At 44.3% G+C, this 26,964-nt stretch overlaps 3 protein-coding genes across 4 annotated transcripts; 1 reads left to right on the top strand and 2 right to left on the bottom strand.

The window, feature by feature from the left end:
• Positions 1–1,904: 1,904 nt before the first annotated feature.
• Positions 1,905–5,736, top strand: LOC100827544. Its single transcript, XM_010229886.3, has 3 exons — positions 1,905–2,127; positions 2,711–5,018; positions 5,220–5,736. The coding sequence occupies exons 1-3, from the start codon at positions 2,063–2,065 to the stop codon at positions 5,373–5,375; spliced, it is 2,529 nt and encodes an 842-aa protein (XP_010228188.1). The 5' UTR covers positions 1,905–2,062; the 3' UTR covers positions 5,376–5,736.
• Positions 5,737–6,412: 676 nt separating this feature from the next.
• LOC100827237 lies at positions 6,413–8,813 on the bottom strand. Of its 2 annotated transcripts, none has more exons than XM_024457421.1 (8): positions 8,596–8,813; positions 8,395–8,484; positions 7,875–7,934; positions 7,692–7,731; positions 7,506–7,599; positions 7,135–7,194; positions 6,970–7,061; positions 6,413–6,828 (listed from the first exon to the last, which is right to left on the bottom strand). In XM_024457421.1, the coding sequence occupies exons 1-8, from the start codon at positions 8,760–8,762 to the stop codon at positions 6,739–6,741; spliced, it is 693 nt and encodes a 230-aa protein (XP_024313189.1). In that variant the 5' UTR covers positions 8,763–8,813; the 3' UTR covers positions 6,413–6,738. The 2 variants fall into 2 exon arrangements, with proteins under 2 accessions (XP_024313189.1, XP_014751768.1); XM_014896282.2 differs by having other exon boundaries at positions 6,414–6,828; positions 7,506–7,602.
• A 3,576-nt stretch (positions 8,814–12,389) lies between these two features.
• LOC100837811 lies at positions 12,390–14,719 on the bottom strand. Its single transcript, XM_003557278.4, has 2 exons — positions 13,443–14,719; positions 12,390–12,662 (listed from the first exon to the last, which is right to left on the bottom strand). The coding sequence occupies exon 1, from the start codon at positions 14,656–14,658 to the stop codon at positions 13,447–13,449; it is 1,212 nt and encodes a 403-aa protein (XP_003557326.1). The 5' UTR covers positions 14,659–14,719; the 3' UTR covers positions 12,390–12,662; positions 13,443–13,446.
• Between the last annotated feature and the right edge of the window lie 12,245 nt (positions 14,720–26,964).

The following is a 26,964-nucleotide window of genomic DNA, read 5'->3' as shown; positions in this document are numbered from 1 at the left end:
CGGCATAGTAAATATCTTCGTTGTAACACCCTTTTCCAAACTTTTGCTGTCAGAGCCGAAACTCAGACACTAGGGATGTCGGGAACCCCTTTTTGGTTCGTTGGTGGCCGATGGGGAGTTCTCCGGCGAACGCAGGCGTGAACGTATCGCGAAGTGTAGCGCACAGAGTTTTATCCAGGTTCGGGCCACTCGGAAGCGTAAAACTCTACGTCCTGCTTGCTTGTATTGCCTTGAGTGTTTGTGTGTTTACAGGTTGCCGGGAACTCATCGTTGGCTCCCGGATTTGCTAGCTTACTACACGGCTCAATCTATGAGGAGTCTGACCCTTTTCTATTGTGGCCTTGGTCCTCCTTTTATAACTTAAGGGGATACCACAGTGGCATGGTTACATGGTCAACACGAAACCTAACTACGTGTCGACATGGAGGTGAGGTGGCTCGGGCTCCACCTCAGTGTCCTGCATGCAGCCCCCTGGATTGGGCTTGATGGGACTGGATGAGCGGCATTGTCTTGCTGCTTTTAGCCTTGACAGTGCATTTAATGCCACCGCTATTGGGCTTCCCGCACCACACCATTGCTTCCAAGGTGGGGTTGCCGGGGACACGGTGTTGCCGCAGCCAAATCGTTGCCGCAGACAGAGTGTTGCCGTGAGCTGGTCGTTGCCGCAAGTAGAGCGTTGCCGGTAAGATCTTGACGAAGATCTGCATACCACCACGGAGACTCAGTACAAGGTGAAGGATGGACTCCTAGCCAGCATGGGTCGCCCGGGTGGGGTGTCGGAACGCGCTGCCGGGGCAACGCGCTTACAATGTTGTGGAGGGTAAACCCAATTCGAGCCGACAACACCCAATCTGGTTCCATGCGGAAGCCCGTCGGGGTGACCCATGCGTCCAGTATCAGTTGCTAAACCCACTGATTTTCATTTTTGAAAAAGGCCTAATGAAGGCTAAGGAAGATTTTTTTTAGCCGCTGTATGTCCATCCTTGGTGATGGAGCGGAATTTGTTTTTAAGAAGATACTTGGCTAGGAGACTCTCTGCTTGCTTATCAATATCCATCGTTGTTTTGGATTGTGCAGCACAAAGATGCTTCCAAGGTCTTTACGACACTTCCGCTGAATATAAGTTTCGAACGAAATTTAACTGGAAACAAGTGGACGAGAAGGTTGCACTTGGTTCAGGGCTTAATGATGGTTCAGTTTTATGTGGAGCCTGATAGATTTGTTTGTAGTTTTTTTTTCTCGAGTGTTTTTTTCTTTGGTAAAGTCCATGCAGTGGCAGATCTAGGATTGTCAGAAGGGCAAGGCTAAACTAGGTTAAGTGTGGAAGTCTGGGTCTAATACATTGTTAGTTAATTTTTTTTGCCAAATCATTATTAAGTAAATACATGTATTTGCTAGCTGACGGCTAAAACTATAGCCCCAACTGCCCGAGGTGTGAATCCGCCTCTGAGTCCATGTACATGGATTTTGAGGAAGAACAAACGGTATTTAAGCGAAAATATCTATGGGAGATAAAATCTCCTTAAAAATAAAGATCTTTATGTGGCTGATTGATCGCATGCTTTCACTAACTAAAGATAATCTCACTAAACAAATTGGGTGGGCGTACTAAATGTTGTTTGCGACTTTGATGCGAGTGCCCAACATTTCTCATGCACTTTTCGCACTTTGTCTTGCGCATTATTTATGTAACTTTTACTTTACCTCCATCACCCAATATTGATCTGTTTGGGAGTTAACTTAATGAGATTGATAAGAAGATTAAGGCTCATGTTGTGACGAGAGTTTCGGCTTTTTCTCTGACTGTTTTGACTTCAGAAATGATATTGGTTTTAACGGGTTTATTTTTTAAGGTTATATTCAAAACGACCCATTGAATACAGCCACGGCTTTTCTTCTCCCTGCGTATCTGCAGCAGCTTTTGATTGTTCACAAGCACGTGCAATGGATCCCATAGGTGCAGGAGATGGAATGTTCACGAAGCACGAGTTAAGGAAAGCTGATCGAGAAGAGGCAAAATTTCCTCTCAAATTTTTCACTCCTGGTGAACTTGCTGGAGAAGATGCTCTCGATTGGGAAAAAGAAAGGGACCCCGACCTCCAGGGCGAGGGCGGCGGCCAAGCGCAGGTAAGCCTCCGCCGCCACTCCTCGTCTCTCTGCCGTCACCCTCACCCGCGACGCTGGCCTCCCCATCTCCGACTCGACCGCCGGCCGCCGCCTCCATCTTCTCTCCAGACCCGACCCACTCCATCCTGACCCGCGCCGCTGTCCGCCTCCATCCCGACCAGCGCCGCCGGCCGCCTCCATCCCGACCTTCGTCGCCTCACAACTCCATCCCCTCTATCCCCACCTTCATCCCATCCATCCCGACGCCAATCGCCGGCCCTGTACACCCTTGTACCACTGTAGCTCCGCCACTGGACATAGATCATCACCTGATTCTTTTTTGGACAGCGCCTGGAATCTAGGGTTTTTGTCAAATGTGTTTTTACTGATGATGCTTATATGTTGCTAGTGTAGTAGTGTACTCCATTATAGCTTCGAAATTTAGACCCCAAGGCTACTTCAATGTTTGGCCAGTTATGTTGTAGTGTCAATTAAGTCTGATATTCTTTTAAAACTGATGAATCAATAGGGACCATCTTGACTACAGTATATGATGTTTTAAGCAGCTTTCTTATGAATTCTTCTCACGATTCACAACCTGTAGGAGCATTCCATGTGCGAAGGAAAACCAGGCTGCTGAAAGTAGCAAGGATACTGATGATAAGAAAGTAGAACGTCCGTGGAACATCATACGAATACGTTTACCACCGAGGAAGACGCTGTCTGATGCCTCCCCCACCCTAAGCAACAAAGCAATTCAGACTACTGACAACATCAGAAGTACGGAAGTACTGGAACTGGCTACTGACATCCCAGGCAAGCATCTGATAACAGCTCCAGAACAAGGTGAGGCAAGCAGCAACTCCCCAAGAAGGGGGCTGTGTGATGATGCCAATAGCGAAACCCTGAGAACGACACTGTCTGCTATATATGACACCTATAGCTCAGGCAACAAGCTACTGGATGAGGCCATTGACAGCACCCTGAGCAAGAACCTGAGAACATCTGCTAGAGAGCAAGGAAGCGACGCAAGCAGTTACCTTGCAGATCAGGGACTGTGCGAAGAGGTGAACAACACGAGCATGACACTTCCTCTATCAGCTAAGGAATTGCCTGGATATCATATCGACAACCGCCCAAGCAAGAACCTTAAAATCACTGGGGAGCAAGTTGAGGAGGAAAAGAACATCTCCCCAAGAAAGAAGATGCTCTGTGATACTGACGGTAAAGTGGCACATGAAGAGGGTAACAACCCGAGCATGACACTTCCTCTACCAGTTAAGGAATTGCCTGGATATCATATCGACAACCGCCCGAGCAAGAACCTTAAAATCACTGGGGAGCAGGTTGAGGAGGAAAAGAACATCTCCCCAAGAAAGAACATGTTCTGTGATACTGACGGTAAAGTGGCACATGAAGAGGGTAACAACCTGAGCATGACACTTCCTCTACCAGTTAAGGAATTGCCTGGATATCATATCGACAACTGCCTGAGCAAGAACCTTAAAATCACTGGGGAGCAGGTTGAGGAGGAAAAGAACATCTCCCCAAGAAAGAAGATGCTCTGTGATACTGACGGTAAAGTGGCACATGAAGAGGGTAACAACCCAAGCTGGGACCTGAAAATCACTGCTGTGAGATGTGAGGTATCTGATGAGCAAAGCAATAGACTAACTGATCTAGGTAACAAAAATACCCCACAAAAGAGGCTGCATACCTCTTCAGTACAGGCTATCAGTACCAGCCAGAACACCTCTGAAGTTAAGCTCTCTACTTCTGTTGGCGAGGTTGTGGAGCAAAGTACAAATGCTGCAAACACGGAGGTCATAAAGGAGTATCATGATTTCGAGGGGAAGGTCAAGCGAACTGTACACTTTGACTTCGTCACTGACGAGGCTGCACAGGCTCTGAAGAACCCAAGCAGGAAGGGGGCAACTACTGGTGTAAAGCGTGAGGTGTTTGAACATGCTAAAGACCACATTACTACGAGGAAGCTTCCTGATGTAGCAAAAAACAACACCCCACAAAAGAGGCCGCATACCTCTTCAGTACAGGCGCGCTCTACTTCTGTTGGTGAGGTTGTGGAGCAAAGTACCAATGCTGCAAACATGGAGGTCATAAAGGAGTATCATGATTTCGATGAGAAGGTCAAGCAAACTGTACACTTTGACAACGTTACCCACGAGGCTACACAGGCTCTGAAGAACCCAAGCAGGAAGGTGGCAACTACTGGTGTAAAGCGTGTGGTGTTTGAACATGCTAAAAACCTCATTACTACCAGGAAGCTTCCTGATGTAGCTAAAAACAATGCCCCAAGCAATAGACCAACTGATCCCGCTAGGAAAAGCACCCCTCGTAAGAAGATGCGTGCCTCTGCAGTACAGGCTACTGATAGCAGCCAGAACAAATCTGGAATGAAGGTTTCCACTTCTCCTGGCCAGGCCACTGATCAAAGGAAGAATTCTGCAGATTTGGAAGCCATAAAAGAGTTTCAAGAGTTTGAGGAGAGGGTCAAACGCACTGTATACCTTGATAATCTCTCTCACCATGCTACAGAGGCAATCATAAAATCATCTTTGAGTCAATTTTGTACTCTCAGAAAGGTTAGTTTTGTGGTGAACTACACCATTCCCTATAACATCCCGCAATCTGCATTAGTAGAGATGGAAACCGAGAAGGATGCTGAAGTTTTGGTCAGTATGCTGCATGACTTCCCTTTTATGATGTATGGGATGCCAAGGCCTGTTAGGGCAAAGCGCGCTACGGCTGAGATGTTCAATGATTGCCCCCGTAGACCTGGGAGTAAGTTCAAATTTCACTGGGTGGGCCCTACAGATCCTGATTCTGAGATCCTCAAAAGGTTGAAGTTAATATCCAGGAGACATGAGGTAGAGAACTTGGCATTAATCGAGGTAAAATCTCTTTCTTGGACTGTTTTGCAGCATCCACTTAACTCAGTTCCTAAATTATCTGGTTTCTGTTCTGTTTCATTTAATGGCAACCATCTTTCTCATGTGTGTTTTTATGAAATTGATTTGCTGAAAGTAATTAATGAGTTATGTACTTCTGTAAGCCTGCTCTGACGGTTACTCTTATTGTTTTGTACCTTGTAGCATGAACTGGAAGAGGAGAAATTGCTTGCAGAGCAGCAGCAGGAGAATCTGAATTGCAATTTTAGGATGATGGAAACTATGGACACGGTCATTCTGTCTGGCATGGCTAACTACATATCTCGCATTTATAGCATCAATTGGAATGAGGCTTTCTGAAAATCGCTGACTGTTCACAGCCCTTGTTCTGCACAGCGTTGGTACAAAACTCCTAATATGCGAATAGGATCTTTTTGAAGTGTGACTGTTTAACAGCTGAATCAGAGAGTAGGATCATTGAAGTGTTGAATCTGAGAGTAAGATTGTTGAAGTGTTGCCGTTAAACATATGTACAATAGGATCCTTGAAGTTAAATATCTCTTTTACATTCGGGCGTTGCACAATTAACTGAACCTGGCCTTGGAGAACTTCATTGCAGAAAGTGCTTGATTTAGTGACTCTGCAATAGAAGACTTCTGCTTTTATGTCAAATTGGACATGAAAATTGAAATCTGTCAAACTTTTATCCCTTCTGAATGTCTCTTTCTCTGCGTCTAAGATCTTGTTAAGTACTACCTCTGTTTCATAATTCTTGTCGAAATATTACATGTATCTAGACGTCTTTTAAGAATAGATACATCAATTTTAGGCCAAATTTGAGACAAAAATTATGGAATGGAGAGAGTAGCTCCTTGTGGTTTGGAGTTCACCTTAAATCTAAATGGCATGACTGTTTCTTGATCAGATCTCAGTGTTAACTTGTATTCAATTTTGTTTCTAAGATGTCACCATTCATATTATTGTTTGTGTCCAATTTTGTGCTGTTTTCAGAAAATAGAGGAAGTATGCGCCATGACGTTTTTCACGTACGGTCACCTGAGCCCCATTCTAAACAGGGTGATGGTAATCCTGTCTACCTACACGTTCTTCGTAGGTTAAACCCACTTTTTTTTAAAAAAAAAGGGGAGGTTAAAACCGCTGAAGACTTTCAGATTTTTTTTATTTTATTTTTTGATCAAAAGCAGGAGCTCTGCCAACGATTTGAGAAGGGAATAGTTTACAAGCAGACTTGCACACCCCAAGTCAAAAACACAACCAAAAAAACCAGTTACTCGAGAATGAAGTAGCTACTACACAAGTGCGTAACAAGTGAAAAAACACGCTCGCCATCGCCAGGCCACATCGAGTAAAAGTTTTCATGAGCAGGGAGAGCTACATCATTGTCTGCAGGGACTGCAAACAGCAGTTAAAAATATGGTGCTCAAATAGTTGCAACATCTTGCTGCTATTCACCAACCAATCCAAGGTTATGATTATGGTTTGTGATACACTTCCTGTCCACCGATCTGAAACAATGAACTTAATACAAATTATAAGCATCTCCAGAGCATTTCCCACCTCTAAGTTATACTTCAAAATTTCAAGATGCTCCACATCTCAGTTAAACAAACAAACATAAATCTAAAAGAGAAATAACAAAGGAAAAATGAAGAAATCCTTCTGTATATGTTCCTTGCAAGGATTAGTAGTAAGAGGAGCACGGTCACTCATTGTCAAGGTCAAAATCATCATCTGATCCGCACTCGAGAAATGAACCAATCGTCTTGCGGAAGATGATGAAAGATTTATCACCCTGCGAACAAAGACAACATTATTTTGTAGGAATAGTCTGTCAAGCAATGGAACAGTAATTTTACTTGTCATTCAGTCTTAGACCTTCTGTCTGGACAATGGATGGCCTAAGAAATGCAAGCAACTGTCAATTTTGCAATACCTGCTTCATCCTTCTCGGTGATGGTTCTGCATTTGTTATCTTCTCTGGGAAGGTGTTGCCAAATTCAGATAACGTAGCTGTCTTCTGTGTCCCTGTTTGAAGGAATCGAGTGTCAGATCGGTAACTTTGCATTTGCATGAAATGAAAAATCATCTAGCTACTTACTATGCTGTTCATACTGCTCAAGCAATTTTTTCTTCTCAACTTCAACTTGTGAGAACAGGTCTGCATAACATGACATTTAAAAGTCAGTTAATGGCCTATTATATTTTTGGAAGAATCATCAACAATACTTTCACAGCAATACCCAGGCAACATGCATTTTAGTACACAAAGCCCATAATTTTCATAAAAAATGTCATCTAGATTCTATCGCAACAAAATCAGTGATACTTGTAAAAGACGAGAAGTACATTACGTAGCTTTTGACACCAGTAAGAAACAACCAACACCCAAAGCCCTAGAGACCTAGATAGATATCTAGATAAGTACCGGATATACTTGAGAAAATGGCAACTAGTTCTCATTTGACATACCTCTGAAGGTCTGTAGGTGTGCATCTTTTTCTTGACAGAACATTTCATATGTTTCTTGAAGCTTAGTGCACTCTTCACTCAACGAACTTTCACACTGCTAATAGTACAGATTACATGCCATCATTCAATCTTAGATACTTGGGTAAATAAGTCCATTGACAATCTGTCAGAAATATAACTGAATACCTCTTTGGAAGTGTTGGAGAGTACTTTCAGCAAATTCTGCCTGCACATGGAGAACACGGAATTTACATTCTGAATGAATGTGAACAGCTTTTACTTTTCATAAATCAGACAGATCACTGTTCATGCAGAGTGACAACTGGGAACTGTGAACACTAATTAACAGTACAGAAGCAAGTGAGTTACCTTTCCTTCTCAAATTTCAACTTGGTATCTTCAAGCATACTCTGAATATCTGCTGCAACACTGGAGATCACAGGATTACAGGCAACATTCAGTAAATGATTGAAGTCATCATCTCCACTATGTATCTAAATACATCTGCTGTACATAATTCACATATATATGCCCTTTGTTGAACATGAAACAATGAAGTTATAGCTGGCCAAATAGAGAATCAACTAAGACAAACAATGCCGCACCAAAATCCAGCAACCTATCGCATTAATATACCCAATTCCACAATGTGTATCCCTCTGCAAGGCACAGTTGCAAACCTGGGGTCCTAGATACCTATTGACTGCATATTCCTTCCGGTTACACTGAATTGCAAACCACTCCAAACAAAATGGCGAGCAGGAAATGCATTGAAAGAGGTTGCCGTGCTAGCTTATGCAGATCCTGAATTATTTTTTCACGCCAGGACATGCTGAGAGAAGAGCAGACTCGAAGGTGCGGCAGTCAAATTTTTTTTTTGTCCCCGCACCTGGCGATAATTTGCTCGCACATCTTCTGGCCATCCTTGTTGGCCCCGCCCTTGATCAGCCGCAGCAGGCACACGATCTCTCTCAAGTCGCTGCATCCCCCACCGCAAATTCGCCATCAGCAATCAACCCAAAAAAAATATCCGGACCAATCGAAGAAGACAGATTCTCGAAGGACGTTGAAGGGAATGCCGGAGATGGACCTGACGAAGTCGCCGTCGGTGTCCGAGCCGGAGCCCGAGCTGGAGGGCGAGTCGGAATCAGAGCCGGTGCTGGAGTCCTCGAGGTCGCGCGACCGCTTCCCTGACGGCAGAGCGTCTTCGCTCGGGCCCCTCCGTAATCGGCAGCCGGGACTGGCCGCCGGCAGCATCGCTGGTCGACTTGGGTGGTTGAACAGAATTCAAAATTTCGAGCGGGGCGAAAGGGTGGGAAAAGGGGAAGAGAGCGACCCCGCACAGCCGCATACCTATTTTGGTCGTGGACTAGGAGGGCTTGTAGGCCGTTGGATTGGATGGAGCGAAAACGGACGGCATTTGATCGGTACGTGGTTGGACTGCGACTATGCGTGGCTCCGGAGTTGTTTTTTACTGGAGTATATTTTATAGTATTTGAAATAGTTGGTCCGGACCAGTATATTTGGGCAGAGTCATGTATTTTGTTTGGTTTTTTGTCGAATTACTCCTGTTCCATAATTTTTAACCTTCTATTTGCTTGACATGTGTGGCTCAATATTCAGGTCTCGCGAAAGCACTTGATGTCCTTGCTAAAGCGTTGTCAGCCGTTGTGTCCGAAAAAGGATATTTTGCTCCGGAACAAGTGCATATTCCTGAGATCAAAGCGGCAGAGACTCCCCGGCTTTGGTGATCAAGAAACGCCGAACCATCTTGCTAGGCCCTGAAACCCCCACGCTGTGTGAGTCAAAACTGGGCTGAAGCTGTGCTGATCAACAGAGCGTCTACACTCCGTCTGCCTCCGTCTGCCGAAGTTTTGGGTTTTGATTTACTGTTTTTGCTTGATTCTTATAACACTTGCTTTGGCCTCGTTGACGGCTTATAATGGAGCGTACACTGAATGGTGCTTCGTTTCGTTGAAATGGAACTGGGCAACTTCCTTTTATCTATTTTTTAATGAGCACGTCTATACACTAAAATGCATCTAAATATATATGTATCTAGACATAAATGTGTTAAGAATTATGGAACATATGAAGTACTCCGTCCGTCTCATATTAAGTGACTCAAATTTGTCTAAATATGGATGTATCTATGTTTAAAAAGTATCTAGATACATGTAATAGAAAATCATTTAATATGAGACGGAGGAAGTATGTGACATTGTTTTCTAAGAATTAGTTTGCACTAATTTCATAAGAAAAAATTCAATCACTAAACAGTCGATAAGATTCTTTTGGTTTTTCTTTGGTTCAATCAATTGGTGCAACCATAATCCTACGGAATTCAAATGGTCATGACATTACAATCATATGTCTTTTATATTCTGTTTTTTATTTGGATTTATGCTCTGGGATATGCTTAGTGGATTGCTCACATTTCAACCGATATGTGTTCTCCGTTTTAAATTTAATTCAAAACTTATCCACCGGCATCCACTTCGAGCCAAAGGTTCCAGGCAGCATACCACCTTCTCCATCTCCTCCTCTCGCTCCTCGATTGAGCCCATCCACAACGTGTTCCGCATCGCCGCTTATCCTTATCTCCAAATGACCTGGCGTGTGTCGTTGGACACTTGAGTATGCAAGTACATATCAAATACACATGTACATGGAAAGCTCGACCTAAAAGCTCGACGCATGCGCCAGGCTCGGGCTCTAGTTTCTAGCCTAAAATGTTAGGCCCTGGGCCACAACCGGAGATTGCTCCCCCATCAGGAAGAAGAAAGCCAAGAAGGCTGGCCCGACACGTCAAGGGGTGCCATTCAACGAGGCCAAAAGCGGGCTGTCCACCAAGGCGAGCACATGGTGAAGTCTAGAGCTGCCACGGGCATCCGGAGGCGCTCCCTTTCGCCGCTCTCCCTCGGAGGAAAGAATCTGCGAAAACTTAAGTCTCTCCCCTCGGGAGGATAGTGACTTGACAAAGTGAGGGGGTTGGCGAAATCGGCAAACTTCCAATCCTCTTTCGAGGAGGATACAAGAATCCCCTTTTCTGGCCAAGTTCAAGCCACCGCCACTTCTCACAAATGGTTTTACAATATCTCCACTCCGAGTCGAGAGTGTCTACCTCCGAGCCGAGAGAGCCTGCCAGTTCTGTCGAGTAGGCTACCTTTTCCGGAACCCTGTCCGAAATAAGCGTTCCTGTGTATTCAATGCTGTTACTTCGACTTGTCCGCTTCAACCCCTCTTTCACCTCCCGAAAAGCAAAGTTGGCTTGACGAGCGCAGATGAGGAAGCATGAGCAATAAAACCAAGAATCTCTTTCTTTTGATATAGATGTTACTAACTCCGTTCCTAAATATAAGAAGTCCTAAGTCAATTTTCTTTAAGTTTGATCAAGTTTATAAAAAAAAGAGGTAATTGCACAACTGGCCTAACAATTTGAGAGGTGGGAACATTTTAGTCCAACAAGTTGCAAAGTGAGCAAAACTAGTCCTAAAAGTTGAGATTCGGGAGCATTTTGGTCTAATTAGTCCAAATGGACACATACATGGAGCCCGTGTAAATTTCGCAAAAAAGTTCCTCGGACTGAAACAATTTGTAAAATTAATCACCTATCGATGATCCCAAACATTTGGACTTCCAAATTGGTTTTATCTCGATAAAAAACTATCAACACCTCTCAAGTTGTTGGGCTACTGGTGCAATTACCTTGATAAAAAACTACCAACATTTGGACCTCCAAATTGGTTTTATGAAACATGTTCGTAGTATACTCATTTGATATTGTAGATCTTACTACTTTCTCCGATCCATATTTATTGTCTCAAATTTGTCTAAATATGGATATATTTATGCCTAAAAATCGTCTAGATACATGTAATATTTTGACCAGTAATATGGATCGGAGGGAGTAGTTTTTTCTATAAATTTGGTCAAACTTGAAAAGGTTTAACTTAGGATGAAAATATGATTTCTTATATTTAGAAACGGAGAGAGTGGTTTTGTCCATGCATCTGGTCTTTTCTACTGCTCACGGTTCTTAGAGTAGCACAAACTGATTAAAACTGATATATGGAGGAGGATAAGCGGTTTCTACTACGCACTATTCTGGAAGGTATGACAGATTTCCTTTTCTTTTCTTTTTGCGATTAGCAGGGGAGAAATATTATGCGGCCATGACGTGATAAAAGATGTGGTTATGTCTCGGGCGACTGATTTTCAAGCGAAAGGTTTAAATCTCATTCAACAAATAGAACAATTGGATTAATATTTGGACTTTCAAGCGAAAGGTTTAAATCTCATTCAACAAATAGAACAATTGGATTAATATTTGGACGACATTCAATTTTTTCTTTTCATCGTTTTTGTTTGAAGCTTAAAGCACAAACCATATCCAATAGCTGAGAAAATCAAATTATCTCTGAGCAAAAATAAGAAGACTTAGATATAGCAAAACTCTTTACTGCCTGCGTTTTTTTTTTTGGAAAGGGGAATAGATTTCATCAACTTGGCTGCTGCCGGCGTACGATATCTCGACGACCCGAGAAAGGCAGTCTAGATGCGTCAAGGACAGTCGCTGAAGGATGATTGGAAATCCAAGTTGGATGCCACAGTGCACTACAATCTCCGCTGGCATAAATTTGCCAAATTGGTCACTACAGGAGCAGATGAAGAATGTTGCATTCTAATCGAGAACACCCATGATCGCCTTTGTAAGCAACACCACCAAGTGCATGCAAAATTAGTTCTGAAGAAAGACGCGATGTCCAAGTGCTCAAGCACCAGATAATTTCTTGAATGCTGCACAGCTGAAGAAAAGCCAATTCGCAAACCGATATTCAAAGAGATAGAAAAGTTGGCTTGATAGGAAACACAAGCAAGAAAAGACCAGCCACAAATACGGCAATGCAGAACGTATGTTTAATAATATGCTATGAATTTTTCATTACAGCAATCTTTTTCAAATGTAGTTTGTACCCTATATAAACTTTCAGACTTTTCTTTGGTCAAGTTGGTTAAGCAAGTAAAGTTGAGGAAGGGCGTCAAATAGTTGGAGGACGGCAGATGAGAGAGATGATCGACGTCCAACTTTCCTTGAGCGAAGTTAGAGGAGCCGCCACTGCAACGGTGCAACCACTGGCCTTTGTATGTTCATCGCTGTAATGCACAGTACAGGTTGGGACAAATAGTCAGACAGAGGGATGCAAACATAAAGAAGTTAGCTCATACAAAATATTCAGTTAGTGTCGCATTTGTAAAGTTAGCTCATACAAAATAGGCAGTTTGTGTTGGATAACTAATCAGTTCATGTTCATGTTTACGAAAATGGGCAGTTCAGCAGCTCATACGAAATACTCCATACCAAGTTGCGTGTTGCATTTATAAAGAAGTTAGTTCATACAGAATAGGCAGTTCGTGTTGGATGAATAGTAAGCTCATGTTCATGTCTACGAAAATGGGCAGTTCAGTTTACAAATGCAACATGAACTCTGATGTTACTACGAAAGGTGGGCAAAATAAGTCAATCTTGACAGAAATGAATGCTTCCAAGGAGAAAATATGGAAGGTAAACTGGATTTAAGCTTGTAAATATTCTCCATTAGCTTAGTAATACAAAATTAGTCCAAACTAACTGCTGTGATCTAGTGATTTTGCGGTTCAATGAGGGCTCAAACGTGGCTGTATATGATACACACGGTGTGCTTTAAACTGATAACCTTAAAGCAGCAACTGAATCAGACAAGCAATAAATCACATTTACATAACTACGCTTCATTAGCTTTCCACCGAGTGCAAAGAAAATAACCACTACTGAACATGTGAACAGGAATTGCCACTTTAATAGTTAACAATTAACAATCAAAGATTAGGAAATGTTTGTGATGTGTGCTAACTATACAGGAAAGGGGGATAACTAGAATGCAATAGAAAGCTTACCCCTTCATATTGTCGGTGGCAACAGCGATGGTGGGAAGTTGGTATAGATGTGCGTATGTAGGATGCCGTGATTCAACACACACACCTTGTCAAGCTGCAATGTCTTGACATCCAGTGAGAACCACTCGAAATGCCGCACATCCAGCAGCGACCTTACATTCAGGTGCCGGGGACACCTTAGCAGGAGCAAGTACCTCTCTGTAGCGCCTCTGATGTAGTACCGGTACGCAGAATCCAACGGGACTGTCTTCTCCATCTGCCACTGGCTGGAACTCTCATCTTGGTTTCGCCTAACGATATAATGAAGGCAAACTGTGTCATCTGCAACATTTTCGCGGAGCGAAAACATCCCTGGCCTGCCTTCCCCTGCATCCACAATGGCGATGTGTCGCCTATGGCAACCAGGTGGGACGTCAGCAATGGAGAACTCCATCTTCCTAGTGTCAAGCACAAGCAACTTTTCCGTGGAACCCACTACCCAGTAGAAGCAGCTGCAGGCATATTGCCGCCCGAAGATCACATCGGTCGACACGCCCGTCTCCCCTAACAAATCGCTCCAACAATGCGACGCAAATGTACGCCACTGCCCTGTGCTTGAAGAGAAGATGAAGGCGACCAGCTTAGTTTTGCAGTGTGCCATCCGTATCACTCTGAAGGACGTCTCTTCCAATTCCCCTTCCTCCTCCTCGTCGTCCTCGCCGGACGGAACGAGGAAGGGCTCGCACCAGCAGCCGAATTCCACATGGAGCGGGTGTTCCACCGAAGCGGCGAGGTCGTCAGGGACCGGGGGAAGCAGGAGGCACCGGCGCTGCAAAGGGTCGCAGACGGCGAGCTCCGTGAAGTCTAGGGACTCCTCGCGGCCGTACTCCTCCGGGGCGCGGTCGAGGAGGAAGCGGCCGTCGCGGACGTCCAGGACGATCCAGCGGTCGTGGGTCGGGAGGAAGGAGAAGGAGAAGTCGGCAGAGAGGGACACCGCGCGGGCGGCGGGCGCGGAGGGGTGCGGCGGGAGGGCCAGGTGGAAGACGTCGCCGTCGCCGTCGAGGAAGCCGAGGAAGGGCGGGGCGTGGAGGGAGAGGAAGCGCCGGAGGAAGGAGCGGACGGTGACGAGCCGGCGGAAGGAGACGCAGACGGCGGAGGCGCGGACGAGGTCGCCCGGGGTGGGCAGGCGGAGGAATATCTCCGCCAGGAGGTCGTTGGTGATCGCCGGCAAGGCCATTTCCGGTGGAGTGGAGGAGGGGAAGAGGGGTTCGGGAACGCCGGAAAGGAGACTAGGGATCGTGGTCTTATTGTTTGCAAGGCTTCTTGGGCCTTCGGGGAAGTCGCTTCCTGGGCTTCCGGGCTGCACGAGTGCACGGCACCTGACCCGCCATCGCCATCGTCAGACGTCAGCCGTCAGGTCGTCGCCAGTCTAAAGCTAGTTTCGTTGAAATGTCAGCGTGCAGTACCTTTCAAAAAAGAAACGTCAGCGTGCAGAATCGTATTTGGTTTTGTTCAGAATTATGTTGCACGAGGTTTGACCGTGTGAGTAGTTATAAGTTAGAAAAGTTTTGTTTAAAATTTTGTGGCACGAGGTGTGAGCAAGCTAGTGGCTGATGTTTAAGCCTTGGGAAAATCATTAAACTAACTAATAATTGTGGTGGTGCTAACATTAAACCGTATTTCTTCAGTTTTATAATTCTTACCTCAAATTTATCAAAAATGGATGTATCCATTTTTAAAAAATATCTACATACATATAAGATTTCGACAGGAATTATGAAACGGATGGAGTAACTCATAATAAAAAATTATTTCAAAATATAACTAGTGATTGTGGTTGAGGATGTGTGTGTTATTTTCAAAGAGGAGTGGATCTGGTCTAATTAATGGTAAGCATTGAGCAAGGAGGCATGCATGAGGTGTACTGGCAGCATTTTTCATAAGGATTTTCAGATTCTAGATATCAGTGGAGCTTATAACTAAATGTTTAGCTAAGTAGTAACGGAGAAACAACTTCGTTGAGTGCATACTAGCAGGTGTGTACATTGCTCAAGTTTTTGCCAAGTTCGCATGCATCGATTATGAAATGATATATTAGTCGTCTTTACACGTTCACCTAGTAATATTGGTTCTTACTAGCTCTTCTTCCTAAGAAACCCATAATTTTGCCAAATGTTACTCCAAGAGTAAAATGCATCCACGGTATTTGTACTTGACAGCAAGGTTCAGTTTGGTCACTGTATTCAAGAAAGTGCAAAATACGATTCCTATACTTGACAGACTGATCCACATACGGTCGACGCGTACGTTTGCGCTCGTATTCTTGACACGTGGCATACGGTATGGAGTTGACTGGTCCACCCGCCAATGTAAATCTTTCTCTTCCCCCCTTCTCATTTCTCTCATTTTCTTTGAAAACCAGAGATCAATTGCTGGTGAAGGTCATCAATTTCTCCTACGAATACGTAACGCTGGCCTCGTAGCCGTCGCCCTTTCCCAGTCTCCGCCGCCGCCGCTGTTGCTTTGCCATGTCTTCCGCCACCGCCAGTAGCAGCGTTGCTAGCTCTATCAAGCATGGTGGCCTGGTGCTCAATTGTTCTATGATCAAATGGTCAAATATGGCAGAAAGTTGACACAGGGCTAGCTCCAGGATGACTGAAATGCAAAACCTTGCTGCATGACAGAAACAAATCATCAGCTAGACACAAAGATAAAAAACAGAAATATACGAAACACAGCAACCCAGAATTAGTCTTCAACAAAAATTTAGTAAAAAGCTTTCAACACTGTGCTTACAACTTAGCTGACAGAATAACCTAGTTCATAGCTCCAAAATGCAACATGGTTCACGGTTCACAACTCCAAAATAACCAAGTTCACCACACAAGTTAAAGCGTACTCCAAGTAAACTGCAGAGTATGTAAAAAAAAAGTGCAGAGTATGTATAACCAAGCTCACAGCTCCAATAACCAAGTTCATCTGAAAATGTCAAACATAGAGTCCTTCTTGGTTTTCTTCTTTGCTTGTGCATCTTCTCTTGCCATTGCAATGCCTGCTCTTTTGGCAGCTGCAGCTTCTTGCCTTTGCCTCATTCCAGCCTCCTTCTGTTCAGCTACTATCTTATTTGCTGCGTCAGCTGCTTGTCTCTTCTCAGCTGCAGCCAGCTTCTTTGCCTCCAACAGGGCTGCCTTCTTTGCTTGCGCCTCCTTCTTATTTGCTTCTGCAACTACAGCTTCTTTGCTTGTGCCTCCTTTTTTGCAGCTAGAGCATCAGCTGCCTTCTTTTCTGCTGCTTCCTTCCTCTTTGCAAGCACTGCTGCAGCTTGCTTGTGATGTGACTCATACTCTCTTCGTGTAGCAAACACTTTGCTTTTGGCATACTTCATAGCCTGAACCTTCTGCTGCAAGTGATGTGTACTAATTGATGTGCTTCCTAAATTGAGTGCATTGCCTATAGGTGTAAGTTCATCCCTAGCAGCTAAGATAAAAGAGCTGTCTGGAAGGGATCTTGGTACAAAATTGACAACCTTGGGCATAAGTCTCTGCAATACCAAGGGATGTAACAGTTTAATGTGCATGGTATGTTCACAATTGAGTATAGCAGAATTGAGTAGCTCTTAGCATTAAATGAATCATAGCATTTGTATAAGCTTACATCTGCCATCCTTGCATTCAACATGGTATGTTCAGTGTGCTGAGAAGAACTTTGTGGGCACTCTGATTGCATGTTCTGAGAACATTGCATGTTCTGTGGCCCAACTTGTGCCTATTACAAGTAAGTAACATAGACAAAGGAGTCACAAAGCTAACTAGCTGTTTGTAAGTGTATGAAGACAGAGAAACACACAAGTTTGTAGTTACCTGTTGATTTAGTTGTGTAATGACAGGCTCATCATGCTCAGATGAATCAACATAATGCACCTCAGGTTGCCCACCATCTTCATGCTCAGGTTGCCCACTATCTTCTTGCTCTTGGTTTGCAGCACTAGGTGCAGCCCTTCTTTTCCTCTGCCTGGTACCATGCCTTTGTTGGGCTGCTGTAGGTGGTAGTCCAGCTTTGAACCTTGCACATCCTTTCCTTTCTCATCAGCCCTGAAATGCTCAATGTACTTCCTTGCCAGAAACTTGGAGGTGAAAGCTCTAACCTTCCACTTCTTGTTGCAATTGTGTTCACCATTGTATCTCTTGATGACAATGCACTTAGTTCTACTGTCATATGAGGCCCACATCCTCCAAGGGCAACCATCATCACAGCTTGCAGATATCCTCTGTCTATCATTGATTGGAAGTGTTATATCATGAAGCGATCCCCCCCTTACAGGGTTCGATCTCTGTGCTTATAGTGCTAGTTCCTAGATCGACTCGCTAGCACACACAGTTTCAAGATGTAATATCAAGATAGAAAGGTCAAAAGTATATTACATCGCATTGATCCAGAATTTAGTAATAACTTACATATTGCATAACTCATGGGTTATCTCAAAAGAAAATAAAATCTTGCAATGGAACGCAAAAGATACAGGAGTCCCATAACAACTCCACAGTCGAAACATGTTGAAATGTAAACTCGCAATCCTAACAGTTCGTACCTCACTCTTCACCTGGTTCACCTGCAACATTTAAACGTTGCATCCACTAGGGGGTCAATACATTGAATGTATTGGCAAGTTCACCAAAGGGTTATAACAGATCCTATCAAGTACATGCAGTATTTGTTGGGAATATGCCCTAGAGGCAATCATGTATGATGTAATTCCCAATGTATTCATAAATATTATTGAGTTGTCCTTGTTTGAACATCTGATATGTATCATTGAATATGTGATTTGATTGTGGAACTATGTATTCATGTTGTTCATACTAAATTGTCCTTAGTCATTGAGGTTGTGCTGGACACATAACCTAGACTAATGTGAAAGTTGGCTGATGACTCGGTTCCACTTGTCATGGGCATGGTGATGTCATTCCAGCTTACACGGACTCGGCTAAAGAGTTTAGCGAGTCGGACTGACCCATATTGAGATGCAACGAGTAGGTCGTCATTTGCATGTCTCAATCAATGTAATCCTTAGACCTGAGGTTATCGCACAATCCGAGTTGTGGATCACCAACTTAGGTTCTGTCAAACGTTGTTCCGTAACAGGGCAGTTATAAAGGCAGAGTTCGGGTTGACTGAGAATCAAGCTGTGTGATGTGGATAACCAAGATGGGATTTTGCCCCTCCGACTGGAGAGATATTCTCTGGGCCCTCTCGAGTGATATGATTCGGGAAGCATGGCCATGCGCAACTTGGTTAATTGTTAACCGGGTTGATCGACTAAGAGTTAGTCGGATGAATCGTATATCACAGATCGAGAAGAGAGTTGAACTATTAAAGGGATGACGATTAATCGCCTATAGTTCGACAAGGTATATCGTGAGGCAAAAAGGGACTAAGACGTATGTCACATTGGAAGGTACGTCGTCATGACTCGATGGTACTTGGGAGTCGGCACGTTCTGCTAGGAGCCGCTACCGATTGATCGATTGTGAGTCGGACTCCAATCGTGTCCAAGTCGCCATGAGCCTGTGGGGTCACACACTTAAGAGCGGGAGCAAGTATTTGGTCGGGTTGGACCCGAACTGGAATTGGGCTGACAATGCGAGTTGGACTCGCAGGGTGGATGGGCCACAAGGCTTGGAGCCCACTTCCACTCGATATATAAGCAGGGGCGTGGGATGCCTAAAGGACACGGTTTTTTCCACTCTCATGCGTTGAGAACCCTAGCCCGATTCAGTTCAACCGTCGCACCGGATCTAGCAGTCCGCCGCCGGAGCTCCTCCTCGCACGTGTGGATACCGGCAGAGGTGCTGTACGTTCAGCACTTCGACGATCGCGAGATTGGATCGGCTGGATCGGATCGAGGGACTGCACTGCATCAAGGCGCCGCATCAATAATCCGCAACTGCGCGTCTAGTGGTAATCCTCGTGGCCTTCTACCTCGGCTAGATCTTGGGAGTTCGCGTAGGAAAAGTTTTTTTGTTTATCTCTACGCGCCCCTTCAGTATTTGGCTAGGAGGGGTTTGGCTATTTGCATAAAAGCATCATTGTTCAATTCTATCATTTTTAAACAAATAGTTTTAATTCTATTGGACACGGGGTAGAAACACCCATGCTCCTATTAACCTAGGCACATTGAGTAGATACATCAATGCTCCTACCCAGTTTAATCCATTCATTTTATTAGGAAATTGGAATGAGTGAGACCTTCTTTACAGCCCCAATATCTAGTTGCTCATAATTGTCCGTAACCGGGGACACGGCTAAGTACTTAGTTTGACACTCTCGAGAGGTTGTACACATTCCCCACAAGAAATCGACGCGTTAATCCCTTACTGTCCTCAGGGTAGGGTAGCAACGGCATCGATTACAGCAATTTTCAGAACATATTCTCCCAAACCACCTGAGGGACGCGTTCCAACCTACACTGCTACATACCGATGTCACCTCGGATCCAGGTTCATATTTCTTACATCCATCCTGGCAGAGCCCATAATACCATGTGGTTGCACTGGAAGCTACTAAACAGGAAACTAGTCCAGTCTCTGGTTATCCTGGGTGGCATCCCACATTGTGACGCATGCGCTCCCCGAATCTCATGAGGAGACGACCATAGACGCTCCCGAATCTCACGGAGAGACGATTCAGCGGGCCCCATAGAAATGGACCTAACGTCACGACATCCGAAAACTCAAAGCCGCCCACCCAGGACGATTCATTGAATTACTTGTTTTACCATACACTAGGAAAATCATAATGTAATTCAATAGCATCACATTGTAATAATGCCACCCTCGTATATTATCATAGCAGAGCATTTTACTACTACGACGGCAATTGGTGGTAAGGACATGACAAGGGTATCCTATACTATTAGGAGAGATCATAGGTAGCATAGATACAATAATAATCCTAACCATGCAACTAATAAAATCTATAGCATAATAAAATAATGGGATGATGGTCAAAGTGAACTTGCCTGATTAGTGTCTTTGTATTGTTCTTTTTTTCGATACTCACAGTTACCGCACTCCGTATAATCTATCGCGAAGAACGAAAATAAATAATAAATAACCATTCGACAACTCCAAATCATAACTCCAAAGAAAGAATCAAAGCAATATACAAAGTTTAAATTAAATAGTACCTAACTACTGTTAGGTTGTCCTAGGCATAGATCTAAGAGGTAGGAACAAGGTGGGGACAAAAGCGGAGTTGGAACGGAATTGATTTGATAACCTACGGGCTGTTAGCAGATACAATTTTCTAGGGGTCTTAGGCTATGGTAGATGAACTTAAAAAGGTGCACAAAGTGGTCCAGAATCAAGAGTTGGGTTTATTCTTGTCAACACAGAAAGAAAGAACTGGTTTAGAATTAGGGATCAACAGATGTGCCTCTTCGAAGGTAGCTAACCAGTAATCAGACTGCAGCAGATAGAATTTTCAACTGAAAATACACTATTGATTATGAACTGGAACAAGGTAAAAAAATTGGACTGGTGTGAGGAGGGTGATCTATTCTTTGTATTCCAGAAGGAATTGGCTTAATAGGACAGACGGATAAAAAGATATGAGCTTGCAAAGACGGCTAGTCAGAAACAGGCAGACTAAAGGTACTCATTCCAATTGAAATTTTGCTGGTGCTCATGGCTTCAAAAGACAGAGGGCCGCTGTGATGGATTAAACTAGATCTAACAAGTTTCAAAAGCCACTGGTTTAACCTAAATAGGAGTTGTGAGTCAAAAGATACAGACTTACAAAATAGGCTAATCTATAACAAAGTTTCTGTAACTAAAGGCTTATAAGAATTGGCCATGGGAAACTGCTGAAGTTACTGTTTTGCAACGACGATGCACTAGTGTGGATGAACTTGAAAAGGTGTTAAAAGAGGTCTACGATGAATATTTGGATTTGATCTTGACATGAAAGAAAGAATAATCTAATTTGGAGTAATGGCTCAAAAGATATAGGCTCCGGAAGACAGCTAACTGATGTGACAGTGTTAAAAGACACGACTTTTGATTGAAGATGCACCTCTGTAGATGAATCCTAAGTTGTGAAAGAAGTACACTAATGTGTAGAACATGATCTAATTGATGATCTACAGAAGGTTTGGAACCAAACGGATCAATGAAACTACCTAGATGAATTTGGAAAGGTGGCTAATCGTGACGCGGCTTGCGCAGTCGTAGCATCTCCGGATGGCGACGAGCGGAGCTCCGGGCGCGGCGTCGGCATGGGGTCGGGGACGGCGTGGCCAACGATGGAGATGGATCGCATAACCTTGTCAAGGAGGTAGGAGATGGTCACGTGAGTGCACTGGTGAAAGGAATTTGGAAAACGAGCTTCGGAGAGATCTCACCGGCAACAATGGTGGCGGTGACCGATGGAGGAAGACGTCGATGTACCGGTCTGTACAGAGGTTTATAGGCGTAGCTTCCACATGGGATTGGGAGAGGAGAGGCAAAGGCTCAAAGTGACGCGCGTGGAATCCTTTTATATTGGCCGAGGAGGGAGATCGGGCGTGGATGTCGACGGCCGGCATTCGGGGCGCCTCTTTTGGAAACTGCGATTATGAGAGGAAACTTCAAATTGATTGCTTGAATCGGTTCTTGGGATGGTAAGAATTGATGGGGTGGTTTCCTTTCGAAGAGAGACGTGCGGGAAGGAAAGAAATTGAAGGAAGAAAATATGGAAGGAGGGGTTTCCTAGGTGCACAGGAGGAAGAACGAGCACGAGCTCGTGCTCCCTTGGCTGGGGCGCTGGGTGGAGATGCGCCGGCCCAGTTGGGTCAGTCCATTCTTTTTTTCTTTTTTTTTCCTTTTCTTTTTTTATTAATAACTGTTGATTCCTAACTTCAAATAAACTCCAGTAAATTTGTAAATTCATATCCTCCAAAGTGTGAATTTTTGGGACTTGAATCCTTTCAAAATAAAATAAGTGAAAATACTTTTGCTTATATAAATGTCATTAGGGCTTTCTAAGTGATACATAAAATAGGTTTTGAAATCTATTATGAAACCTTTGTTTCACAAATTAGCTTAAACTCCAACAAACATATTGGGTTGGCATACTTTGCACTAAAACCCTTCCTTAGCTAAACACCCCATTGGTTTGAACTCCAAATATTTGAACTCCAAATAAAAACTCATAATAATTATATGGTTCAATAAATTCCTAAATAGCTTTATAGCACCAAATCACTCACTTTGAAAACATAGCAAATGTTTCCAACTATATATAATTTGGGAAGTCATGTTATCTCACCCTCAACGACGGAATAAGTGTTGGAATAACATTTGCACACGAGGATGTCAAGTTATCCTCTTCTCGAATATTTGATAACTTCTTCTCGAAAACAAAATTAACATGTCAAAATAAAAATCGAGAAAACATAGGTGCATCATTAAATATGTTTCCAACCTTATAACTAGGAAATTCATATTATTCCCTCTCTTTATCATTCAGATAAATGTTGGAGAACATTTCTGATCGATTTAAATATTACAACGATGCTTTCAAATGGTCATGGCATCCAAATTGGAAACTTAGTGTGCTAATAAATCCTTCAAAAAGAAAATATGATTTATTAATATGCGAATAATAGTCCGGACAAAATCATAATATGCAAATGGTTCCAAATAAAATACTTTGAACTTATATAAATCTCCCAACCATGTTGTATGATTTGGATAGTCATATTGATCAGCTCTTTTGTTGAATATTCAAACATGGTGTGGAAAAATTTAAATAGGTCCTAAAAATTTCAATTCCTTCAGAAATTCACAACCAAAATATTTTCAACGCCAATATTTTATTTAAAATAATTATTTTATTTAATATTCCCAAAATGGAAAAATTCTGGGATGTTACATATCAACCCTCATCTTGCAGCTGTATTCTCTTATAGCTGTTCTAAGGATTTCAGGAGACTCAAAGATCTGTCCAACACTGAAAACTGGATTATGCATATCCTCTTCATTGATGCTTTTGAAGTTGTAGACGGCTCCCTCATCATCTGAACCAGGTGCCTGCAGGTGGTCACCTTCATCAGGCATATCATCTTCTGCATCATACTCATTGTCACTCAACTCTTGCTGCACAGCCTTCCCTTTACCCTTGTCAGAAGCTTCATCTTCATCTATGACATCCTCACCAAGATCATCATCCCATCACTTATCTCATAATCACTGTCTACCAAATCTTCCTCTCCTCCAGACTCACTGTCACTAGATTCAGAATTAGACTGAATGATCACTGGGTTTGCAGCTTTGTAGAATGCTGGCAGTGCTTCTGGTCTGTTCTCCATGTATGTGGTCTTCTTTGGACTGAAAACCTTTGGCAAATCTGCAACAGGATACATCACCACATCGTCCATGTCACTGCCGAGCCTCATGTCATGGTCAAGATATATGTGATGAAACTTGTGTCTGCACATGACCATGGTACTCATGTTATCTGTCACTGCAGCACTACTAATCTGAACCAAACCATTCAGATTGTTCGCTTCTTTTCTAGGTACTAGCCAGTAAGCCTTGACTCTTCCTGCCATCTCATAACCAATCTCTTCCACAATGGTCTCAACATCTGCAAGGCTCCACTTCTCCCCGTCTATATTATCATACCAAATTTTCCGACCATCCACATAGCTACGATTTGTACCACTACCAACGAAGAACCCTCCATTATTAATGCACAAACTGAATAAGAATCTACGGTCCCAATCTTCTGCATAGAATGAAAACAACATACTTCAAAATCTAAAGCATAAACCCTAGAAATTTCTGCAAAATGAACCTAGCGCTGTACAGGCATAAAATCGATGACAAGTTACCCTCAAATTGATGTCTATTTCACCGTAAAATTTCGAGAAAACCATCCACCAAAACCCTCCTGATTCCACCTAAAATGAACCTAAATCTGTAAAAAGTTGATTCCACCTAACCCTAACCACCGATACATCACGTACATGACCACAATCAACCATCCATCACGTACAAGGGCCACAGCATTGAAACATGGTTCAAGAACTTACCGTACATAGGAGGAGGGTTTCCTTCTAGCCGACGTACAGGCGCCATGGCCCTCGAACGAGCCCAATCATCACCGCACCAACATCACCGTTGACCGCGAGCGCAATCGCAATGGCAGGTGACATACAGATCGGAAACCCCAGATGATCGCCGCCGCCTCCACGATCCCCGCCATTCTCGCCCGTCTCTCCGTCTTGCTCTTTCTGGACGAATCCGACGTGGGGTTTTTCGTGGGTAATGAAGGGACACAAGGGGGCAAATGCAAAAGATTCACCGCGCGTCAGGACGGGGACTTGAGGGGGGGGGGGGGCGCATAGAAAAAAAAGGGGGAAAATGGAAGATTTACATGCCACGTGTCGAGAATACGAGCGCAAACGTACGTGGTGACCGTATGTGGACCAGTTTGCCAAGTATAGGAATCGTATTTTGCACTTTCTTAAATACAGTGACCAAACTGAACCCTGCTGGCAAGTACGAGTACCGTGGATGCATTTTACTCTTACTCCAACTAGGTAATTATAATTTACAAAACGGAATTTATAACGAGGGCACGTTCTCTCGTTGGGACGGGTTGTGAGCCGTCCGATGACCACGACAGCTGCCAGCTCGCGTGCTCCTTCCATTTCAGAAACGGAATAGACGAACGTACGCGCTGCAGCCACCCTGCGCGACGGACGTTGGGGTCTCCTGATCTGCACCGGCTGCTTTGCAGGAACTATGAGTTGCACGCATGCATATGCATGCACTTGTAGGTTTGGCCAAGAACACACGTGAAGGGAAAAAGACCACTGCTAAGTGCACATAAGAAGAAAAAAACACAAAGTTGATTTTAAATTTTAAAAAGTTTGTAGCTCAAAATGTCTTTCCAACTCTTAATCCATTTACACCGATAAATTTGTACCCACGAGAACTTAAAAACAAGACCCCACTCGGATATGTTACGGAAGAATTTTTTCGCATTATTGTTACCAAACGATAATCATAATAGTTACCATCATACTTAGTTAAATTAACATGCGGTAACTTAACTAACACGGTGAATAGGACGGCACATATTACTGAATGGTAATTGTTTGAATCATAAAGGTCGTGGTGACAACTTCACATATTATATATATGCATGGTAATTTTAAAGTCATAAAAAATTGTCTTTTCGATCGAAGTTCAAAAAAGGAGGGTACGCTGTGTACTTCTCGTCTGTCCTGATGAAAAAGCCCCTCCTTTCCATCCCACGTCTGCCTGCCCGGTCCAATCAACACCTCTCTTCTTTTACTGTGCGCAGATTCTTTGCCCCCGGTCTCCTCTCCTCCTCCTCTTCCCGGAGTACTAGTAGTACTACTCCTTCTTGTACACCTCGCTTCCTCCGCCTCCATTTTCCAAGTCCAGAACACCAAACGAGATGTCTGGTGAGAAGAGAAAGATGGAGATGCTGGATGAGGAATCGAAGAGAGCTTATCTTTCGCCTGTGGGAGGACGAGTCAGCTCCGCTCGCCGTGGCTTCGACATGCATGGCGACCACTCCGACGAGGAGATCAATTACGGCAAATACAGTCTGGGGGCAGAGCCACGACGAGCTCTACATCTGCAGCAAGGAAGAGGACACCGAAGAAGTGAAGCGCGTAGGTGGAGGAAGACGTGTCCGTCGCAGCGAGCTCGACCCACACGCTCGCTGAGGGCGCGCGCGGGCTCGGCCACGGCGGCGTGCATGAACTCGACGGCGAGCTCCCCGTTGGCAGCGAGGAAGAAGACGAGGCGCACGGGCTCAGTGAGGGCGGCGTGCGCTGGGTCGGAGTAGACTTGCAGGACGATGGGCCGCTGGACGACGGCGTGCGTGGGGTCGGCCATGGCACGAGCACGGGCAGCACGAACGGGCTTGGCCACGGCTCCCACAGACTCGGCAACGAGCTCTCCGTCGGCCGCGAGGAAGAAGGCGACCAGCACAATGAGGGCCGTGCGTGCGGTCTCGACGACGGCGTGTGCGAACTCGGCGGGGACATGGACGGCGGTACGGCGCGTGGACTTGGCCACGAGCGCGGCAAGTTCGACGACGGCGCACGCCACCTCGGCATGGAGCGCACTCCATTCCCGCGGCCGGCGACGTCGTCCTCTCCTTCTCGTTCTTCCTCGGTATCCCACTCCAAATCATAAATCAAATTCTCAACTTCCCACTCATACTCTTCTACCCATCCCAGTAAAGCAGAAAAAACAGAGTGGTCTTCGTGCTAGCGCATGGAAGAAGGAAGATGGAGCAAGGATTAGCAGAATTGGATCTTCAGTTGATGAAAGCGAGGGATATTTGTAGGACACGACCAGTTTCAAATTTCAATTTTGTTGACGGCTAATCAGTTTAGCTCGTTACCTCTAAAATTTTCCATGGACAAACAATGTGACACGGCACTAATCCGTGTGCTACCCAGCTAGCCAACGAGAAAGCAGTCCTCTGTCCGCACACACCGGCCGACACATGCAAA

The sequence above is a fragment of the Brachypodium distachyon genome, chromosome 1 (assembly GCF_000005505.3).
Source record: "Brachypodium distachyon strain Bd21 chromosome 1, Brachypodium_distachyon_v3.0, whole genome shotgun sequence".
Classification (NCBI taxonomy): domain Eukaryota; kingdom Viridiplantae; phylum Streptophyta; class Magnoliopsida; order Poales; family Poaceae; genus Brachypodium; species Brachypodium distachyon.
The sequence above is the reverse complement of the archived record's forward strand: the minus strand, read 5'-3'. Positions and strand labels throughout refer to the sequence as shown.

What these genes read in the sequence shown, in the direction of transcription:
- LOC100827544 (XM_010229886.3), top strand. Translation starts at nt 2,063, where the DNA reads ATGCTCTCGATTGGGAAAAAGAAAGGGACCCCGACCTCCAGGGCGAGG. An exon ending in AGGGCGGCGGCCAAGCGCAG is followed by an intron (nt 2,128 to 2,710) that starts GTAAGCCTCCGC and finishes CACAACCTGTAG; the next exon opens with GAGCATTCCATGTGCGAAGG. An exon ending in AGAACTTGGCATTAATCGAG is followed by an intron (nt 5,019 to 5,219) that starts GTAAAATCTCTT and finishes TGTACCTTGTAG; the next exon opens with CATGAACTGGAAGAGGAGAA.
- LOC100827237 (XM_014896282.2), bottom strand. Translation starts at nt 8,762, where the DNA reads ATGCTGCCGGCGGCCAGTCCCGGCTGCCGATTACGGAGGGGCCCGAGC. An exon ending in ACCGACGGCGACTTCGTCAG is followed by an intron (nt 8,485 to 8,595) that starts GTCCATCTCCGG and finishes TGGGGGATGCAG; the next exon opens with CGACTTGAGAGAGATCGTGT. An exon ending in TGAGCAGTATGAACAGCATA is followed by an intron (nt 7,062 to 7,134) that starts GTAAGTAGCTAG and finishes TCCTTCAAACAG; the next exon opens with GGACACAGAAGACAGCTACG.
- LOC100837811 (XM_003557278.4), bottom strand. Translation starts at nt 14,658, where the DNA reads ATGGCCTTGCCGGCGATCACCAACGACCTCCTGGCGGAGATATTCCTC.